The sequence below is a fragment of the Anser cygnoides genome, chromosome 5 (assembly GCF_040182565.1).
Source record: "Anser cygnoides isolate HZ-2024a breed goose chromosome 5, Taihu_goose_T2T_genome, whole genome shotgun sequence".
Lineage (NCBI taxonomy): Eukaryota > Metazoa > Chordata > Aves > Anseriformes > Anatidae > Anser > Anser cygnoides.
The window spans coordinates 12818147-12837703 of NC_089877.1; the positions used below are offsets into that span (position 1 = coordinate 12818147).

At 37.3% G+C, this 19557-nt stretch overlaps 1 protein-coding gene across 4 annotated transcripts in view; it reads right to left on the bottom strand.

Moving 5' to 3' along the window:
- MYBPC3 (myosin binding protein C3) overlaps positions 1-19557 on the bottom strand; it is a 60264-nt gene that overhangs the window by 15599 nt on the left and 25108 nt on the right. For all 4 annotated transcript variants that reach the window (XM_066997651.1, XM_066997654.1, XM_066997653.1 and 1 more), the window contains 13 exons: positions 19222-19327; positions 15205-15371; positions 14650-14815; positions 13580-13686; positions 13220-13249; positions 12925-13061; positions 11324-11401; positions 9801-9960; positions 8216-8320; positions 6381-6569; positions 4217-4351; positions 2821-2988; positions 1252-1340 (listed from right to left, as the gene is read on the bottom strand). In XM_066997651.1, the coding sequence (XP_066853752.1) occupies positions 1252-1340; positions 2821-2988; positions 4217-4351; positions 6381-6569; positions 8216-8320; positions 9801-9960; positions 11324-11401; positions 12925-13061; positions 13220-13249; positions 13580-13686; positions 14650-14815; positions 15205-15371; positions 19222-19327 (1637 nt within the window). The remainder of the gene's footprint in view (positions 1-1251; positions 1341-2820; positions 2989-4216; positions 4352-6380; positions 6570-8215; positions 8321-9800; positions 9961-11323; positions 11402-12924; positions 13062-13219; positions 13250-13579; positions 13687-14649; positions 14816-15204; positions 15372-19221; positions 19328-19557) is intronic.

Consider the following 19557-nt stretch of genomic DNA (forward strand, 5'->3'; position numbering starts at 1 on the left):
AACTGTTTACTGATTAGATATATCTCTGTGCAAAAGCAGCTCTTCATGTAACCCATTAACCACAAAGCAAAATACTTGTGATATTTTATATGGATTTTGGTCTTATATATTTTTTTTCTCTGCTGATACTTTCCAAACAAATTAATGTAGGTAACGTGAATGTATGTCTCCCTCATTGAAGAAATCTTTTGCATACCTCGAGCATTTATTACAAGAGAATTTCAAAACTCTTCAATAATAATAGTGATTAAATTATCATAAAGATAATCGTGGACAGCAAAGAAATTTTAGTATTTTCAAATTATGTCTGAGGAATAGACTAAATGATATATTGACTGTTATAGCAGATCTCTCTCTGAACTGCAGTTTATCTGCAGTTTATAATTTCTGTTCCCGTGTCTCACTCAGAAGACCTTTTACTTTCATACACTAATTCTTGTGTTTTATTGGGACTATGGTACCCGAAAAAATGCACGTGGTGTTTTATGAATAGCCATTAAAATTGCTTATACAGCTGTAGAAAAAAACAGTCGGAGTAGCTGGGTAGGTTTCTCCTAGGTCAGCCTGTGTGAATATACTAGCAATTTTGTGTCTGCCATAACAACACGTAGCTACATGTAGCTACTCTTGACAATACTTGCCATGCTATGCCTTTTTAAAATTTATTTTTAACACCTTGAGCTCATGTATATTAATACCTTATTATTAAGAAAACCTAAGGTATTCTTATTGTACACACAGATTCTGTATATGGCTAGTTGTCATATTGTATTTGCATACAAACTCAATTTTTTGTAAGCAGACTTACAGAAATGAATTTACACACTTCTGTCTAAGAAATGGCCCAGTAATATAATATACCCTGGCTTCAGAAGTGTAGTTGCTTGAATTTTTTATTTTTATTTTTATTTTTTGAGTGTGTGTGTATTTTTTGCGTGTGTGTAAGATGCATGCTATGGTCAATTAACAAGAAAAGGCTGTAGAGTTAGAGCAATTACGTTCTTCACCAAAAGGAGGGATTTTGGAAGAAACTGGGACAGTGAGAAAAACTGACTGAAACCAGAGTTTTTTGTTTTGTTTCTAATGTTTGGGAGTTTTTTTGTTTTGTTTTTTTTGTTTTTTTTTTTTCTATCACCAGCCATATTTTGTTTAATACTTTTCAATGAGTGAAGCAGCAGGAACTCGCATAAGGGAAACTACTTTAGGTAAGTAATGATAAATAGCTATGACAAAATAGAAGCCAGTACTTACCTGAAAAGGGATCACAATATTGATTGTCTCACCCACTTTCTTCACCAGAGTCTGTCTGAGATGGCGTGGCAGCCAGATTTTAGGACGCTCTGTAGTTAAGCATTAGTAATATGTTAAATATTGGGCTTTAGATTACTTGAAATATTACTTATAGGACAAATAAGGCAAAACACTAAAGAGGAGGGGCTTGGATACATGTAAGCATAAGAAAATTGTGCAAAGACTGTTTATACAGTTGCAGAGCAGATCGTTCTCTGAATACTTTCAAATGCATTTGGGTACCAGATACAATTTTAGTAGCAAATCTGTGTTACGTATTTACAGCTTCAGAGGTTGCATTGACAGCAGGACTTCTGAAATTGTGTTGCATTCAGAATGCTAGATTTGGCTGACTTCTGTTGGATATAAGCCCTCTGTGTGGGCTTCATTTCTTCGGAGTTCAGTTCAGTAGAATCGCTGAATGGTTTCGGTCAGAAGGGACCTTAAATATCATCCAGTTCCAACCCTGCTGCCATGGGCCGGGACACCTCCCCCTAAATCAGGTTGCTCAAAGCCCCATTGGACCGGTTGGGTATCCTGTCCCAAAACAGGACTGAGGACAGGACTCTTGGAGTGAAAGAGTAACTACAGACAATGATTAATCTATTGCTCTATTGTTACTACAGCTCTTTGCAAATTGTCATTTGGGTATGTGTGTGAACTTAGAAAGTAGAGCACTCAATGAATTTCCTTTACCTCTCTATAGTCATTCAATTATAGTTCTTTTTTGAGATTGAAGGAGTGGAGTAACAGGGCAGCAGCTTACTTTTCACTAACCTTAGGACCATAGCTCTTGTTCTTTCTTCCATTCCCTGCTTTCCTCTACCTCACTGGAAAGCTTTCTTTGTTCTCCCTGTGTCCCTTGTTCTTTTCACAGTCACTTATAGAAAGGATTTACTAACCTACAGTTAGGGTATATGTCATCATATCCATTTGATTTTGAGAGGCATTACAACTCTCATTTAAACGGAGTTGTTTTACTGTTAGTGAGACTCTGGCAGATACTTTGTGTGAGTAAAGGTTGAGGGATCCACTCTTAGCAGCTGATGATATCTTTTGGACTCCAGCCGAATGAATTATGATCTATTGCTATTGGGTGATAAACAGAGTGTTAATAAATAATAGAGGACAATCAGGTGCAGATAACTGCTTTTATGTTAAGAGGTCTCTTGCCCCAGTCCAAGCAGTCCTTTTGCAGTAGTATAACAGCTTTTCCAGCAGAGCCCTAAATGTTAAATAATGTGCCACTTAAATACAGACAATGCCACTATTGTTATGAGGTGAAGCGCATGTAGTCTGAAAGTAGGATTTTGTTTTAAAAGCTACGCTTTAGAAATAGAAGACCTGGACAGTAAGGTAATGTTTGTAGAAGATATTTGGCTCGTAGTCAGACTGAAAGAGCTGTTTGGATGTTATCCTCAGAAGAAGGCACGGGCTTGTCAGTCCCAGATCTTTTCTGCATTGTGTACTTGATTAGATATTTGACCAGAGGACATAGATAAGTGAGATTTATTCAATCTAGGTACTCACGCAGGATCTCTTGAACAGTAATGGGCTCCTTGATTATTGCTGCTCCGCTCTCACCAGCCAAGTTTATAGCCTTTATACGGAAATTAAGTTTGTCCCCTGTCACCAGGTCTTTAATCAGTGCAGATGTACGCTCAGTTAGGCCGGGAAGAGCTGGAATCCATTCTGTAGCTGCAAGTACAGGATTTTCATATTGTAATAACATATTATTTTTCCAAACTGATGCCTTGTCTACAATTGAAAGTAAATTTGTATTAAGGTAAAATGAATTTAACATGCAAGACCGTGCTTAAAATGGAATAAACTGAGCTGGAAAAGAACTCTTAATCTAGAAGGTGTATTTACACATGCACTTCAGTAATGCATACACTTTATTTTACTCAAAATAGTTAAAGGGTACAGGAATCATCTTTGGGTGCTTTCTTTGACATTCTGTTTTATGGAGCTTAGACTGGTGGGGTTTCTCTACATTTATTTTCTTTAGCAGAAGATGGAGGGGAGAATTGTGGAAGCATTTTTAGCTAGAAAGCGAAGCCTCAATTTCATTTTTTCTTGAAGTATATCTTCTGTGGGTATCCAAACAGAATGGTGAGAGCCGTATATACTGAAAATAATAATAGAGCGCATAACTTTTGGAATTTATTCTTACTTTGTTGTTTGATGTGCTAGAATAGAGTTCCTAGGGCTTCCTTAGTTACTCTAATAGCACAGAAGTACTACTGATAAAATTATTCTTCTGTGACAGTGACTTAGGGGTTCTGGTAATTTCATGACGATACCTCGCTAAAGACTAGAAATGAGTTCTGGATAAATTATACCCTGTAAAAATGCTAGTCTAGGTCATGTGACAAGTTTAGCATCAGAGAAAATCCCATGGCTGAAATGATTATTTGATTTTATAACATAAAAGTTATATACAATAACATTTGCATCATATACAAAAACAATAAGCATCACAGTAAATTGAATGTTGTAGATATGGTGCAGCTATTCTTATTATGAGACCACGAGTATTAAATGAGATGAGGTAGCAGTTACTTGCAACTTTGACTGATATTCTTACAGTCATGGTATTATATTGGTTTTTAGAGAATACACAATTTTTGAATACTACAAAAGTGTAACAGTGACTATAGAACAGTACTGGTATTTTTTAATACTTTCCTCTGTTGACGTTTATGATTGTGAATATGAGGTTATGGTTGACGTGACTGTCATGGTTTGACTGTCATGTCGGAGTAAGGCTAGTGATGGATGGCAAGGATGTTAGCCATAGATTAGAGTTCAAATTCAGAGGTACTGGATAAGGTTATTTATTGTGATATTTCAGTGAAACTATTGCAACTGTAGTATTTTAATAATGTTCAGTTGCTGCTGCCTAGTACTTGTGCTTACTTACATCCCTCTTTGCAGTATTCCACAATGTAGCCATCTAATCCCCCTGCTCCGATCCGTTCAGGGGGTCTCCACTTCAAGGCAACAGTGCTGTCAGAGACATCTTCCACTGTAAAGTGGGTTGGTTCACTTGGAGGAGCTGTAAGGAAATATGTAGAAGTAAATTCTGAGAAACGGCAATATAACTGTGAGAATTCAACGGCTGTACAAGTTGTGATTAGTATCTGAATTATATATCACTCTCTGTTTTAATAAAATGGATTTAGCTGAAGCCCAGTTGTAAAATGTAATACCTAATACTTCATTTTAATAGAAGTGTGGTGTAAGATTCCTATATTTGGGGGTTTGAGGGAGGTGGGTGGAAGATAAGAGGTTAAGGCAGTAGTTCCTATTCACATATGCTCCCTTAATATGTAAAAGCCAATGAAAAAAGAAGTTGTAGGTGAGTGAGACAGCAGAAGTCTGCAGAAAAGTTTAAAAATAAAAAATGCATACAATTTGTATGCTGTATTTACACCCTGATTGTAGTTAGACAAAAATCGTTAGTGGCTAAATTTGACGTAATGCATTTTCCTCAAACAGTGAAGAAAATGTCTACAAGCTTTGACTCAGTTTACTGAAACATTAGTTCTGTTTGGCTCATTTGTAACGGAGACATATCAGAGAGAAATATTTTGGGGCCGAAAAGTTTTCTCTTCAGTTACATATAGCTATTTCATATCTTTTCAGAACAGGAGTCTCATGGCTCTTTTTTAAATCCATAGTTCAGGAGGACAATTAGCTAGATTCAGTCTTCCTAAGCACAACTCCTGTCTACTAATCAAAAAGGAAACAAACAAGAAAAGCCTTAACTGAAGAATCCCAAATTGTGAATACGCACAAATGCTACTGTAAAACAGCAAACAAAGATAACTTGTTCAAAATTACATTTGGAATTACTGGAATGTAATATTAATTATGCATGGCATAAAAGCAATTATGTTAAAGAAATATATGTTTGGTATACTCTGTGTGTGTATATATATATTCTAAACTGGATGGCTTTTGAATATAATTAAGAGATTTTACATATTACATATTACATATTAGAAATACTTCATATATAAAGTAAGTTAAATACAGCTTTATAAATTGTGGAACTGATTGAAATTGATCTTAGTTCCTGAGGTTATTACAAAAAGTACATCACCCACTTTCCTTTCTATAGCTATGTCAAAATTTTTCATATTCAAAGGGGATCAAGAACAGTGAACTGCAAATGAGACAAAAGCATTTGGGAGCATACATAACTGCACAGTACACGATCAAAACCCCAAACCTCTTCTCTCAAGCAGTAAGTGAGAATGTTATCCTTAATCAAGCAAAACTCCCCATCTCATGAAAACCTTGGACCTTTTTTTTCAGTAGCTCCGCCTGATGGTTTTCGTTTGCCCTCTTTTGTTGCAGACCAGCTGTTTTGTGTTTGAAATCCACAATTACGAGACCCTTCTTTCAGTTCATCCGCTCCTTCTGACCCCTTCAGTGCATCATCTTTTACATTATCTCCTTCAGCAGGTTGTCCCCCTTCACTGATATTTGTAGATGTAGCAACTCTAGTCATAGTAATCTCCAGCTAGTTGTATTTTTGTCTCTCTTTGTTCCAGAGCTCTTAGCAGATAGGCTTCCTGAGGACTCTCTGCTCCAGCTCAGAGACTGCAGGAGATACTGTACTGGTGCGATGGGAAGGATTATTTATAGGAAATCATTCCTTAAATATTTTTTTAATCAGCTATCCTTTTAGCTGTGGAGAGGCCAGGATTAATGGAGTGCTGGGTGGGATACTGTGATATTTGCACCCATAAGGCAATGGGGGAAACTGAGAGGGACAGGGAAATTTCTGTCAATTAGTTCTCCCCCTTTCCAGATCCATCTTGACTCTCACACTTCTAATTATAACAACTAAAAATTCATCAGCAATTTCATGAAACTGGAACCTCTGTGCTTCACAGGAAGGGGAATGAGAGATAGAGAAGAGGAAGATGACGAGATGACAAAGGAAAAGGCTGGTTAAATATAGCATAGCCTCTTTCCTAACATGTTCTTTTTAGGTATAAGGACAGCTGAAGAGGTGAAAATTGTCCTGTTCTTGGATATGTCCTAGAAATAATACGGAGTGGGGTAGAACTCACCAATTGGCATGAAGGGTTGAGAGGCAGGGCTTGGCCGGGACATGCCAATAGAATTCACAGCATAAATCCGCATCTCGTAAACTACTCCTTCAATCATTCGCTTGGCTTCATAGGTTAGCTCTTTTAAAAGGTCAAAGTTCAGTCTCATCCATCGGTAGCTCTTCTTCTTCTTTCTCTCTAAAATATAGCCTGGAAGGATATCTCTTATGACGTAAAGGAACTGCAAGTTATGGTTTCACATGCAGGAAACAAGAAAAGCACCTTTTTTTTCTGTGACATAAAGAGCCATATGTGATCCAGAATTACTGCACCTGAGTTCTGTGAGGTTTCAGTATTTTCCACAACTTTTCTTTTGTATTACTTTCTGTCTGACATTCTTACCTGAACAATTATACTTGTTGAGCCCCATGAAAGGATGTAAGAGTGAAGATGGGGTGTGAATTTCTTTTCTGTATCTGTTAGATACAGATAATAAAGGCTGTAGTAGAATGCCTGTGTCTGTAACAGTATAAAGACAGACAAGAACACACGCACCTTTTTCTCCGGTCTTTAAACTTGCTTTTGCAACCTTTTTTGAATGGATGGTGCTGCTTTTTGGCTTTCGTTCAGGTATTTTAGTCTAGCTCAATTATTAGCACAGTCTTATGCTAATTGCATAAGACTACTTCCTCATGTAGTGCTAAGAGTTGCTGGTGGGACGTTAACAAAATCGTTCCTTTGACAGTGAAAACAAACCAAATAACTTTATGAAATGTATATCCTGACAACTATACAAACCAAAGTCATGGGCTTTGCCCAGTCAAGGGCAGGGGGGCTGGTTGTGGTAACATGACAGCCATTACTAGGTATCTTTGCACCAAATACTTTGAATTCTTGCTTGCTTCCTCTCAAACAACGGACTGGCCCAGTAGTACCTTTTTTATTCCTGCATAGGTAACTTCTATTGAATTAAATGAGGCGTGAGTGAATGAGGTCAAAATATTCAAAAGCAAATACAAACTCCTCTCTTCCAGGTATTGTATAAGGGATTAAAAGAATTGTAGAACATTTCTAACTCTGGCATCTCCATGGGACTTCCATAGAGGTTTCAGTGCATTTTTAAAAAGAAACTCAAATTCCAGTGATCTTTATTAAACAAATTCCTAGATTTGGAGTCCAGAGGATTTTTTTTTTCTAAAATTGGCCAAGATTCTGCGTTACTTCCTTTTCCTTCTGAGGGTCACAGGGAGTTCTATCTAACAAACAGCATGCTCTGCAGAGAACCTACCATGGTATGGGTGATACTCTTGCTTCATTCAGCTTGTTTCCTGTATCACACGATGATTTTGGCCTCCAGTTTTAGTACAGATTTTAAAGTCATTAAAGAGTTTGAAATATGTTTTGTGACTCATGGTGTGTGGTTGTATGTGAAGGAGAATTATGAACTAGCTTTCTAAAAAGAAATAAAATGTATTGCATGAGTGTTTGAGATTGCAGAAGTCTGGAGTTGATGTCTGACATGATCACAGCTCTGTTTTGTTATTCCTAAGCAAGGTCAAAGGTGTGTATACTGACCTAAAATTTCTGTCTTGAATGGGAATACTTAGCGTTAGTATCTTCTGCTTTGCTAACTTGGTGAAATATTTCTTGGATTCAGATAGCACAGGCAGGGGGCACCATCTCCCTAATATTGAAGGGCCAGAATTGACCTATTTGAAAATTTGCTACTTTAGTTAGTGTCTGAGGGTCAGCCTTCCTAGAGTGAATACACTTAGGAAATCTTTTGGCATCATTGTAAAGGAGCAGCAATAATATAGGTGATGTTGCTGGCAACTTTGTGTTTCAGCACTTCTTACCAAGTACTGGTTGCCCACCATCATATTTAGGTGGTTGCCATTGCACAGTGCAGTAGTCTTCTCCAATGTTGCTGATCTTGGGAGCTTCTGGAGGGTCAGGAACATCTGAAGAAAACGTGAGAATGAATGGGGGTGGTTACTGTTTCACTTATTGTCCAGAAATCAATGAAATCATTTTCTTTAATGTTTCTTTCTTTTTTTTTTTTTCCTGCATATCATACATTTATATAAATCTTTAAAAAAAATAAAAAATAAAAATCAGACATCCTGAGGAATTTCCTAGTAGTAGTGGTATTCATCATGGCACTACAAAGGCGATGATAGAAATTTGTCAGATTGCAACAGTAGATACAACATAGAATGCATGGTCTTAGTCCAGAGTGAACCCTACTTTTTGATGCTTCCAGGTTAGTTTGGTTTTCTTTTAAATACTGTTTAATTATTCAGCTATCTTGTTCTTTTCAGGCATAATTACCTTTTTGCAAAACGCAAGGTTTTGGGTAATTAGCTGTGTACTAACTGCGATAAACTGCATGTAGTCATCCGCGACTGGCATAGATTTATGCTATGAACCAGGAAAAAGAAAACACACAGAACCCACTTTTTAGTGGGAGGCAACATTGGTATTTTCTTGTTTGGTATGTAGTGAAATCTCTTGTAGACAGAGAATGCCTCTTGCCTTTATTTTGTCCATAAGGAAATAAAATTAGACGTGCTCATTTGTTGGCTCTTTTACCTCAAACCACTGGATAGAACTCTGCTAGGTGTTTTAGCAAACAGCTTCACCAGTCCTCCACTCAAATGAGAGCCAGCAATCCAAACCTAGTAGTAGTTTGTTCTCAATCCTGTAACAAGAGACTTGCTCCAGGGTTTCTTATTCTGTCTAGAATAAACTTTATCTAGAATATAAAGGCTGCATGTCTCACATATTTTGTTATTTTGGAGATATAAAAGATGAAAAGCAGTTAATTCTAACTTTCAATACTGCAGATGAAAATAATTCCTGTTTATCAATTCAAGGTTTGCTTATGACCTGAGCATTTGTCATATACATGGTAGGGTATAAACAAGTTAAACATGAGAAAATTGATAAAAATTACAGACTCAAAAACGTATTTCCCCCAGCTCTTCTGCAACTCACAGTGTCAGTCTATCTTGTATCTGATACGCTGCCTCTCCTTATTCCATTAGCTGCTTACTCATTACAGAAGGAAGTCATCTTTGTTTAAAAATGTAAAACACAACACAATGACAGGAGGTTTTTCTCATCTCATACTAGCCTGAAGTGTGTTCTTTAGAAGGGAATGTAATCTGTAAAATGTTAGGATCATCTGAAACTGGAAACATAAAAAGAAAACACATGGATTTCCACTGGGAGTTGTTCTCTTTCTTTTGCACATGGCAGGCAACTACCTATGAAAAATACTTCTGCCAAATTTTGTAATTGATAGCATTGCTGCCTTTATGATCATTTTCTGTCTCTTTTTTAAGCTTAAACTCAGAACCTGCGTCAATTTCAGAGTTGAGTGAGTTTCAGTGAACTCAATACACTTTCATGCTCTGGTTATTTCCTTCCTTCACTTACCAATAACTTTGACTGTGATATCAGCCTTGTCTTCTCCCACTGGATTCTTAACTATAACTCTGTATACTCCCTCATCCTCCTTTTCAGCTCCTTCAATGATGAAGACACAGTGGTCTTCATGCTTTTCCACACGAACTCTGCCTTCAGACTCAAACAGAAGCTGTGGGCAGTGAAAGTAACAGAAAAAGTCAGTGTGAGTTGTGCCAGAGACAGCCTAATGAGCCTGTATGTAAGCTGGTGAAAAGCTTCATTTTGAATATTATCAACATTATTCAAAAACTATGTTCCATATTTGTATGGAGAAATTACTCAAAAGCTATGAATGTTTGTATTTCTCCACATTTGTATGGAGAAAATAGAAAATATCAACTAAATTGCATGTGTAAAGCAAATAATTTTGAGAAAAATTGGTTCTGAAAGTCCCCAGGTTGTTATGATTCATTGCTAGTTTCACACACCCGGTACTACAGATTCCTAATTGGGATAACTGCTAGTATCAATGTAAAGTTTCGTGGATAACAGTTGTGTAGATTGTAAATTCAAGGGAGGTTACAGATTCAAATTCAGATATTTGAGCAAACATTCCTGTTCAACAATATCTACATCTGGCATCAGATAACAGATCTGATCAATTTCCTTCTAAAAAAGTTAACGTATTTATTTGTTAATGGCATCAGTGTGATTTCTGTCACTCAAGAATGTGATATGGGATAACTTTCTACTCTTGGGTAGACCTGTATGGTGCCAGGAGTTGGACTCGATGGTCCTTATGGGTCCCTTCCAACTCGGGATATTCTATGATTCTATGATTCTTCTCTCGACTGTGAGGTCTAAACATAACCCCAGGAACTTTGCTGTGCATTTATAACATGCTCTATTCTTTATGTGCCCACATATCTTCAGACTTGGAAGAAGCATTACGAAGCATTTGTGCCCGTCTAGTGACTAGCACAGCAGAATCTTAACCCTGAGAAAGGTGTATTGTTGCATAGCAAATGTAAAATATTTTGTATCTACCAAAATCAAAAAGTTGTCTATTACTAAAAAGGAAAGTTGTTGGAAAATAAGTCTTCTTTTGACTGTTTCGTACATACTTTGCTTACTCTTTTGACTCATTGTTATCTTTCTTTGTGTCTTGCAAGATTTTGTCCTAGTTTTCTTCCTCTAGATATTATTGAAGCTTAGCGGAAAAAAAAAAAAGTGGGGGATAAACATTCACAAATACATTCAAGTGTGTTTTAAACAACTTCTTTGATTCCTTGTAATCCAGCCACCATGTAATGGTGGTTAGAAAGAGATTTTCTTGACCAATACCTTACTCGAAATTCACTCTCCAGATCTGTTTTGCCCTTTTAAAGTCATTGGTAATTGCTGTTGTGAGGCAGGACGTTGGGCTTGCTGTGCTATCTGCTTCACCAGTTTTAATATCTACTGACTTGAATATTATGTTCTTCTGAATAGGACCATTTGTATGGAAAACACTGAGCATATTTGTGTTTCAGCATAAATAATAAGGAACTTACCTTACTATCAGTGTTTAAATCACTGCTGTTTTCTGAGGGAGTCACGGAGTCATCATTGCTTCGAAGCAGGTCGCTTTTCTAGATAAACAAAGAAACCACAGAAAGCTGAATTTTCTGAGCAGAACAGTAAAGGTGTTTCTGCAAGACAGAAGAATCCATAGGTGTGCTGAGGTGCTTGAACATGGAGGTGTGAGAAAAGTGAAAAGCAAAGTGAGAGAGCAAACAGTGCTGGGAAGGAAACAACAGATATGAAAGTAAAAAGCAGAAATGGAAATAGATGTATTGGACTGTAGTGAATTAAAGGAAGGATAAGTCAGCAAAACTGAATCTACAGCTTCATAAACAAAGATGCATTCCTGCAGTAGAACAGTAATTGCTTCTGAGTCTGTGTGCATCCTGTGGTAACAGTTACTCTGTATAGCTACAAAAATTAAGATTACTTTTTAACAATGGGATAGTAAGTCAATATATGTGTTTTAATAGTCAGAAATATAGTCAAGTCTGTAACATACATAAAACAATGTATTCTGAAACTTTGCTATTGTTTGCTTAGGATTTCAGAGGTTAGTATGTGCTATACATCCTTCAGATCAATCTTGGCTCCTTTTACTCATCTTCAGACCTCAAACCATAGAAATAATAAGTGTGTTGGAATATTTGTATGAGACAGTCAGAAAAACTGCTTCTGGTTCTTTAAGAAGAGACGAATGGCTTTTTTGTTAGGTTCCATACTAATTCTGCATTGCAGAAAGAAGTCATAAATGTTACTAAATATGTCCACCTGAACAAAGAATGCTGCAAAATTGTGAAGAAATGAGACTGGGAAAATGAATATAATTGACAATATTATTTTGTCTATATCTATTTATTTTTGTACTACCTATGGAAAGTGTAATGATGCTGTAGAATCTTATGCAAATTATGTCTGTGTTTTGTGCTAGTTATAGCTCAAGAGCACACAGATGGTGAGGGGTGTGGATGTTCTGACATAGCCAGGAAGGAAGCTCACTTAAACACTTTTGTGTCTAGGTTCTAAATTTTTTCTTTGATGTTTTGCAGTTGCTCTGATTAGGCAAATAGCTAGCGTCCTCTCTTTTCGTTATACCAAATACAGCTTTACCCCACTGATCTGCTGAGAACACATCTTCTTCACAAACTGTAGAAGAATTATTGAGAAAGATGGTAAAAAGAAACTGCCACTGCCAGAACTTGTCCATACTATCAGGTGAGATCATGGAGATGACCGATCATTAATTTCTTTTTCTCTGAAGTATTAGGAGAATAAACCTATATGGTATCCGACCATCTGCATGTATGTATGTCTACTCATATAGATACAGCCTCCACTTTTGGAGGAAAAAAAAAAGGCAAGTTCGTAAAAAAACACAGTTCAAGGTGACTCCTACAAAAACAGATAAATCCCAGTGAACTACATTGCAGCTATTTAATTTTTCTTCTTGAGTTAAAAAATAAAATAATTAAAAAAGGAACATGAACATACTTTTAAATAAAAAGTTTTAATCACAGACAGATTTGAGAAAGAAAATAAATTTCCTGGTGTGACTTTCTTGCCTCAGCTATTGTGTCAGATTACACATTACCTTGTTCACTTTCTGCCAGATCACAGTGGGTGTTGGATCTCCTGATATGGGAACATCCAATCTCAGTTTGTTCCCAGCCACCACGACAATAGTGTCAGGGGACTGGCCCAGACAGTCAAGGTGGATTTTGGGAGGCTCTATAGCAAAGGCAAAGAAATAAGTTTAAAATATGGTTTGAGTGTTCTGTATGAAAAAGAGGTGACTACTTATGTCAACTCCTCATTAAAAATGAAGATACAGTTTCCTTTGCTATTGAAAACATGTTTACTTGCATATAAATAACGAATATTCTTACCTTCTCTTGGTACAAAATCAATCTTGACCTCTGGAAAAAAAAAAAGAGGTGGGGGGAGTTAGGATAAATAGATCTGAAAACCAAATTTTCATATAATTTGCATTCAAAAAGTAATTTACAACTTATTAATCATTAAATCTTCTTAAGGCATATACATCTTTAGATTAATGCAATAAACTGGAAAACAGGCTCTGTAAAACAATGTTGCAATGATAGCAAAATAATGGGCAAAAGTAATGTAGTGCACCTGTCTTGAGGGATCTGGAAAGAGATTCTCCATAGTCTTTCCTGGTATGACCAGGATTAGTTCCATCCTTTTATCCCTGTGGAAATCCCATTGTATATTCTAAGATAACTTACCCAAAAACTGAAGCTTGGCAGAAAGGTTGTAAGCAAATCCCTGAGGGATGAACGAATAGTCAGCCTCGTCACCTGGCGTAACGTCCTCAATAGTTAGCTTATGGATTCTGGAAACATGAACAAATATGTTCCACTCCCTTACCTTACCTTTCCAGGAGAAACAAGCCTATTTCAAGAGATGAGGTACAGGCTATAGGATATTAACAAACATTGCTGTTTATTTTCCCCTTTCCCTAACATCAAGTCAACAACCTCTAGGGCTATAGGCTGCTCTGCTTTCAGTATTTGAGTAAATCCATCTCAGCATGATGTCTGTGAGTGGATTTTTCTTGTCAAGGTAAATGTGTAGTCTACTCTGAATAGAGGAAGCTGTTTCTCTGCTTCTGTTCATCTGGTCATTTACCCTTAAAAAGGGCAATTGTAACATTGCTGACTTTATTTGATCAGACTGTAAATATAGTAAACTGTGTGGAAAACAAGCTAAAAATTGATGTTCTATCCCTCTATTACTGTAAATTCATAACAGAGTAGAGAAAGGGAGTACCAAGGAAGAATTTACCTAACATGTAGTACTCATGTATCTTAGGAAGTTTCCTGGTCTTGATTGCCAGTAAGAGTTAGGCTACTGAGAAACTTGAGCACAGAATGCTGCAGTGGTATATGGGTTAATATTTATACTTAAATCAGTAGTTTTTCTGAAGGGTCTTGTACATAAATACTATATTAATCTGTCTAAACACTACTGTTAGTTTTAAAGTTACCAAAAATGTGTTTTCTAGATTATTTGAATACCAACAAAACATGAAATCCAAATGAAAACTGAAAACAAATTCTGCTGATGCACCACTGATTCCATACATGCAAAATGCCAAATCACATACCAAAGCCTGTGCCACATACCAAATGCCTGTGACTATGTGCTGATTGTGGATGAGAAGGTTTTAACTTTTGCATTTTAGCTGGAGCCAGGACAAAATCTTGTTTTATATTCCTGTCCCCCTGAGATAATAATTCCTGTGGGTTGTAACATAATACCCAAACTTGTACATGCTTTCGGAAACAAGACTAACCTGCCAATGTGGGAGATCTTTATCCTTTCATCTGGTACCACCTCCTTGCCATTTTTCAACCAGATTCCTTTCACATTTTCATCAGAAACTTCACACTTGAAGACAGCCTGGTCACGTGCCTTCACTGTCAGGTCCGCAATGCTCTGATAAACTTCCAGCTTTTTCTCTGATATTGCGAGAATAGTCAGTACAGAAATCAACAAATCAGCATAGATCTGTTAATAAACAGTTGGTGTGGCTTTACTGAGTAGAAAAGGCTAGGGCTGAGCAAGCTGTTTGTGGAAAGGTGAAATATGAAGGAAAATCCACAGCATGCAGGGCTTTAACAAGACTGATAGCTAAGCACCTGTTACTATCAGGGTATCTGTTACATCCGGCACACAGGTGTGAGTTCTCCTTGAGGCCTCTGTTATCAAACCTACTGCCACCTATGAAATATTCTTTTTCCCTGGCACAAGGATGATGCTACCCCTCTGCACTATCCTGGAGAAAGTTACCTTCAGCCTGTTTTCATGTTTTCAGATTCTCCAGTTTCATAATATTACCTGTGCTTACCTTGTACAATTAGTTCGGCGACTGATACCCCACCATTGGTTTTCACGGTATAGTGTCCACTGTCCTCCTTGGTTGACTCATTAATAATTAGATACTGCTTTTTTCCATCTTTCTTAAATCGGTATTTGAATGTTTCTTCCCGTGTCAGCTCAACTCCATCCTTCTCCCTGCAATGCCAAATGGTGTTGAGTTATTTTTCTATGGGTGGAAGAGGTAAGTAAGAGTCAGCTCAGTGTTACTAGAGATTGAAAGACACAAATCCAATCTTAGTAGCATTTCAAGTTAACAAAAGCGAGGCTATTTCACAAATGCTATCAGGACCAGAACTGCTAGGGACCGGAATCTTACTAGCTTGACCATGATTTTTTACTGCATATTTGACTTTTGGTTCAAGGTCGTTCTTTCACAAGGAATTTCTTGATTGTTATTACTTATATACTATAGATACACATGACAGTATAATACATGTTGTAGAAGATACAGGGATGAAGAAATACCTCACCAGCAGTGAAGGTACTATCTTAGAAGTTGCCATAAGGTAGTAAGGACTTGCTGAATAATGACTTAAAAGTCTTCATTTTCTTGATGTGAATTGTAGTCATTATAATTTCATGGTTTGTGGACATCAGTAAAAGAAGAAAAATTTAGGATGGATTTGAATGAAAATGTATTTTGGATTTTTTAGTCCTTTCTATTCAAGGATGCCACAGTATAGTTAAGACATTACTAAATTAAGCTTCACCATGCAGCCTGAGAGGAAATTTAATTATTGTAATTTCCAATCATCGTGAAAGGAAGCGAGCAGAGAGGATTCAATCTGTTTAGTCAAGGTCACACAAAAATATGTAAGACTTTTTATAGCTTTCCTGTCCTTAATCCTAAAGAACATAAACAAGATCCAAGAAAATAACTTGGAATTTCTTCAGCTTGACCTCCTTTTGTAGCCTTTTATATTTTTTATTATTAGAATGTATTATCTGAATACCACTGCAGTTAGTAAACTTTTTTTTTTCTATTTGATATTTATGTGAAGAAAAGTAGAAAAAATGTAATGCTTTTAGTAAAGTAAGAGGTTGCTTTCTATCTAGTGTTATTTTCCTTCTTTGTTGCTAGTGACTATTCAGCTTAACAAATGTGCTTACAGGCTAGGAAATGGCAGTGCTGCTTAGGGACTCATTAGAACGCTCTATTTCTAATCTCAAAGTAGATACGTGCAAAGAAACCTTTTGCCTGTGTCAGAGTCTGCTGATGTAAATCACAGATTAAAGCTTTAAGCAGAGACATGCATCCTAGTTTGTGATTTAGATGTACCTGCTGCAACTTCACTTCAAAATAGCTCCAGTTTATCCCCTCCTAACTGTTCTTTAGAGTACAGCTTATTGGAATTTACAGTTGGATTAGAAAAACCCTGGCCTACCGTCCAAATCACAGGGCTACAACAATAGTGAGGGAGGAAGCAGAATGCTTGCAACACCACATGAAACACAGTGCTTAGTGTTACGCCAGGATAATGTTTCCTCTGCTTGCTGAGTGGCAGGAGTCTGATGTCAGGTGCAAGATGTTCTCCTAGGCTGATGCTCTCATGTATGCACTTAGTTCTGGAGCAACTGCTACAATGCAATGCACAAACCTTTGTTGAACTGCTGAGAATGGACTGTAATCTAGAAATTCAACACGCTGCTGTGACAAAAACAGGCACACAAATGCCGTGGCTACTGTTCCAAAGATGAACTTCTAATTTATTTTGGCGATGTATTTTGACATGTGAATTGTCAAAGATATTTCAATATTCTCTTCAGCCCTTGGTTAAGATAGAGATCTCTTGAAATCTTGTCTAAATAATGAAAATAGACTATTTGCAATGAGCAGTGTCTTAAAACCCCAGGAAGGGAATAGTATATTTATCTTTTGTTTGATTTAGTGACTATCAGATTGCTGATGAGTATGAGCAGAGTGTTTGCAGACGGGTGTACTGACAAATGGTATAATGATAAAATTATAAACCGCAAAAGAGACCTCCCAGGCATCGCCTGACTTAAAATACTGTACTGCTGCGGTGAAAAGGGAAAAACTTTATATAAAGTAATATTATAGCCCCTTCCTTGGTAACTAGAGCGATGAAGCAGAAATATCAACTGATACTAAATTGTAAGAAGAGGATTTAATAGAACCCTGGAAGCGTTAGTTTAAGGACCACTCTAGGTCATCTGATCCAAACTCACAGATACTACTGACATGGGAACTGTGTAATAGTGGGGGGACACAGATTTATTGTTATTATTACATTACTACAGTTTGTTTTCATTTGGAGCTGTTTGGAACTTTATCATTTGGATGATACATCCAGCATTCAGAGATAGAAAAATCAAGTCAAAACTACATATTTTATTACATCTTTTTCTTCAATAATTGTATTATTTCCAAGGCCATCTGAAGCTTAGAAATGACTATTCCTTAGTACTGTGTAAGAATAACATGAGATCTTTCTAGGTGATTGAGAGGACAGTCTTTCCTGATCACTGTGAAGAGTCCCACATGATGAATTCTCCAAGCACTAGTCTGATGGCCACGCTTAAGAGGCTGGAGGCCTTATCTGTCTTGTGCAAGTCACATATTTGCTTCTTTTCATGTGCTTGTGACTTCATCTCCTAGGTTTAAAAGGTGCGAGAACTGTAACAGGTGCCTTTAGCTAGTGCCTGTTACTTAGCTTAAACTGTAGATCATTTCACCTAAAAGGACATAAAACCAGAACTGTTTCTCCATACCATATTTCATGTTTTTTCCTGGACATTTCTTTCCTGTGTCCTTATAGCCAAAGAGCACTGACTGAGTCTCCCATAAAAACAGTTATGTTTTGTAGATATGTGTAGTGTAAATATCTAGCTGCTCAGTTTTCTGTTGCTATGCACTGAAGAGTTTCTCTGACCACTTGCTGCATTTCAGGCAGAGACAGCTGCCATTTTGCCCTTGTCACAGCAAATGCCCATCCCACAGATAACAGCTCTGCAAGATGTATGGGAGTCGTTCAAAGGCATAGGATCAAAGTGTGGCAGCTGCAATGTGCCCTGAGAGGGACAGATATGGTTGTCCCCATCTCTTGTGACCAGGCATCTGTAAGCAGTTCCTGAACAATAGCGCGCGTGTGCCTGTGCATGTGGTTTTAATAGTGTAATGCATATGCTGTACCAGCTCTTGGGCTCTATTTAAATTCTCAGTTCCTTCCTTTGGGAGAGCAGATGAGCGATAGCACTTTCCAAGAATGTAATGGGCATTGTGGGAACAGTTGATAACCATGTGCCTGAAGCTGTTAACAAGCACAAGAGAATTTCATCTGGTAGAGAAATGAAGTGAGAACAGTGTGCCTAAGGCCTGGTATGTGAGCACTGTCTGCTGTGCCTGCCCAGGCAGTATGAACCTTCCAGCTTCCCCTCAGCTGGAATGCCCAGCAAGATGGACTCTATTGGCACAACGTTTGTCATCTTAATCCCTCTTGCTGCATATACATAATGACTGGCTTTGCAGGATCACCACAACAGATGCGTTAAAATAAGTCAATGGCCTTCCCTCTGTCTCAGCGGACACTGACTTTTTACCTAAGGAAAAAAAAAAACTCACTGCAATTGAGAAGAGCAGAGCTCATCACAATGTGGATCTGATTAGTCTGTGTAATAGTTATGCGTTGCTGTCAAGCATTTAGAAAACTTTAACATTAACAGCTTAGTAGAGTCAGTAGCATCCTGTGGCCGCAGAACAAGAAATTCTAGAGACACTTATAAAATAGCTAGATTTCATTTGTTTTCTGTAATGTTCTGGCCTCTCAGTTTCTACTCAATATTTGATATATAGAAGGAGGATAAATACTTTTTTTCTGAAAGCACTGATGTAGGATGCCTTCATCCTTTTTAGTCCACAGCTCTTCTTCACAAACACTGGTTCTAGAATGTCCCATGGAGGAATATGGCCTGTTTCTTATTTGCTGTGTTGTGTTTTTTTTTTTTCCCTTTCCTATTCCCTTACCATTTTACAGTAGCTCCTTCCTCAGACACTTCACACTCAAACTCCACTCTCTCTCCAACCATCACCATCTGGTCCTCCAGTGGGTGAGTGATCAGGATTGGAGGCTCTGGAAATGAAGAGGCCTTTATTAAAACAATATTCTGAAAGGCTGAATGTCAGTGGTAGGTCTCAGTCAGCGCTCTACAGGAAGAACCCCTGGCAAAATACATGGTGATGCTCTCTGAGTTGGAACTTAAGATTTACTATGCTGGATCACATTACCAAGGTTATCAGATGACCTTTTGGTATTTACTTCATGAGAGAGAATACAAACATAAGATTAATCTGTTTTCATAT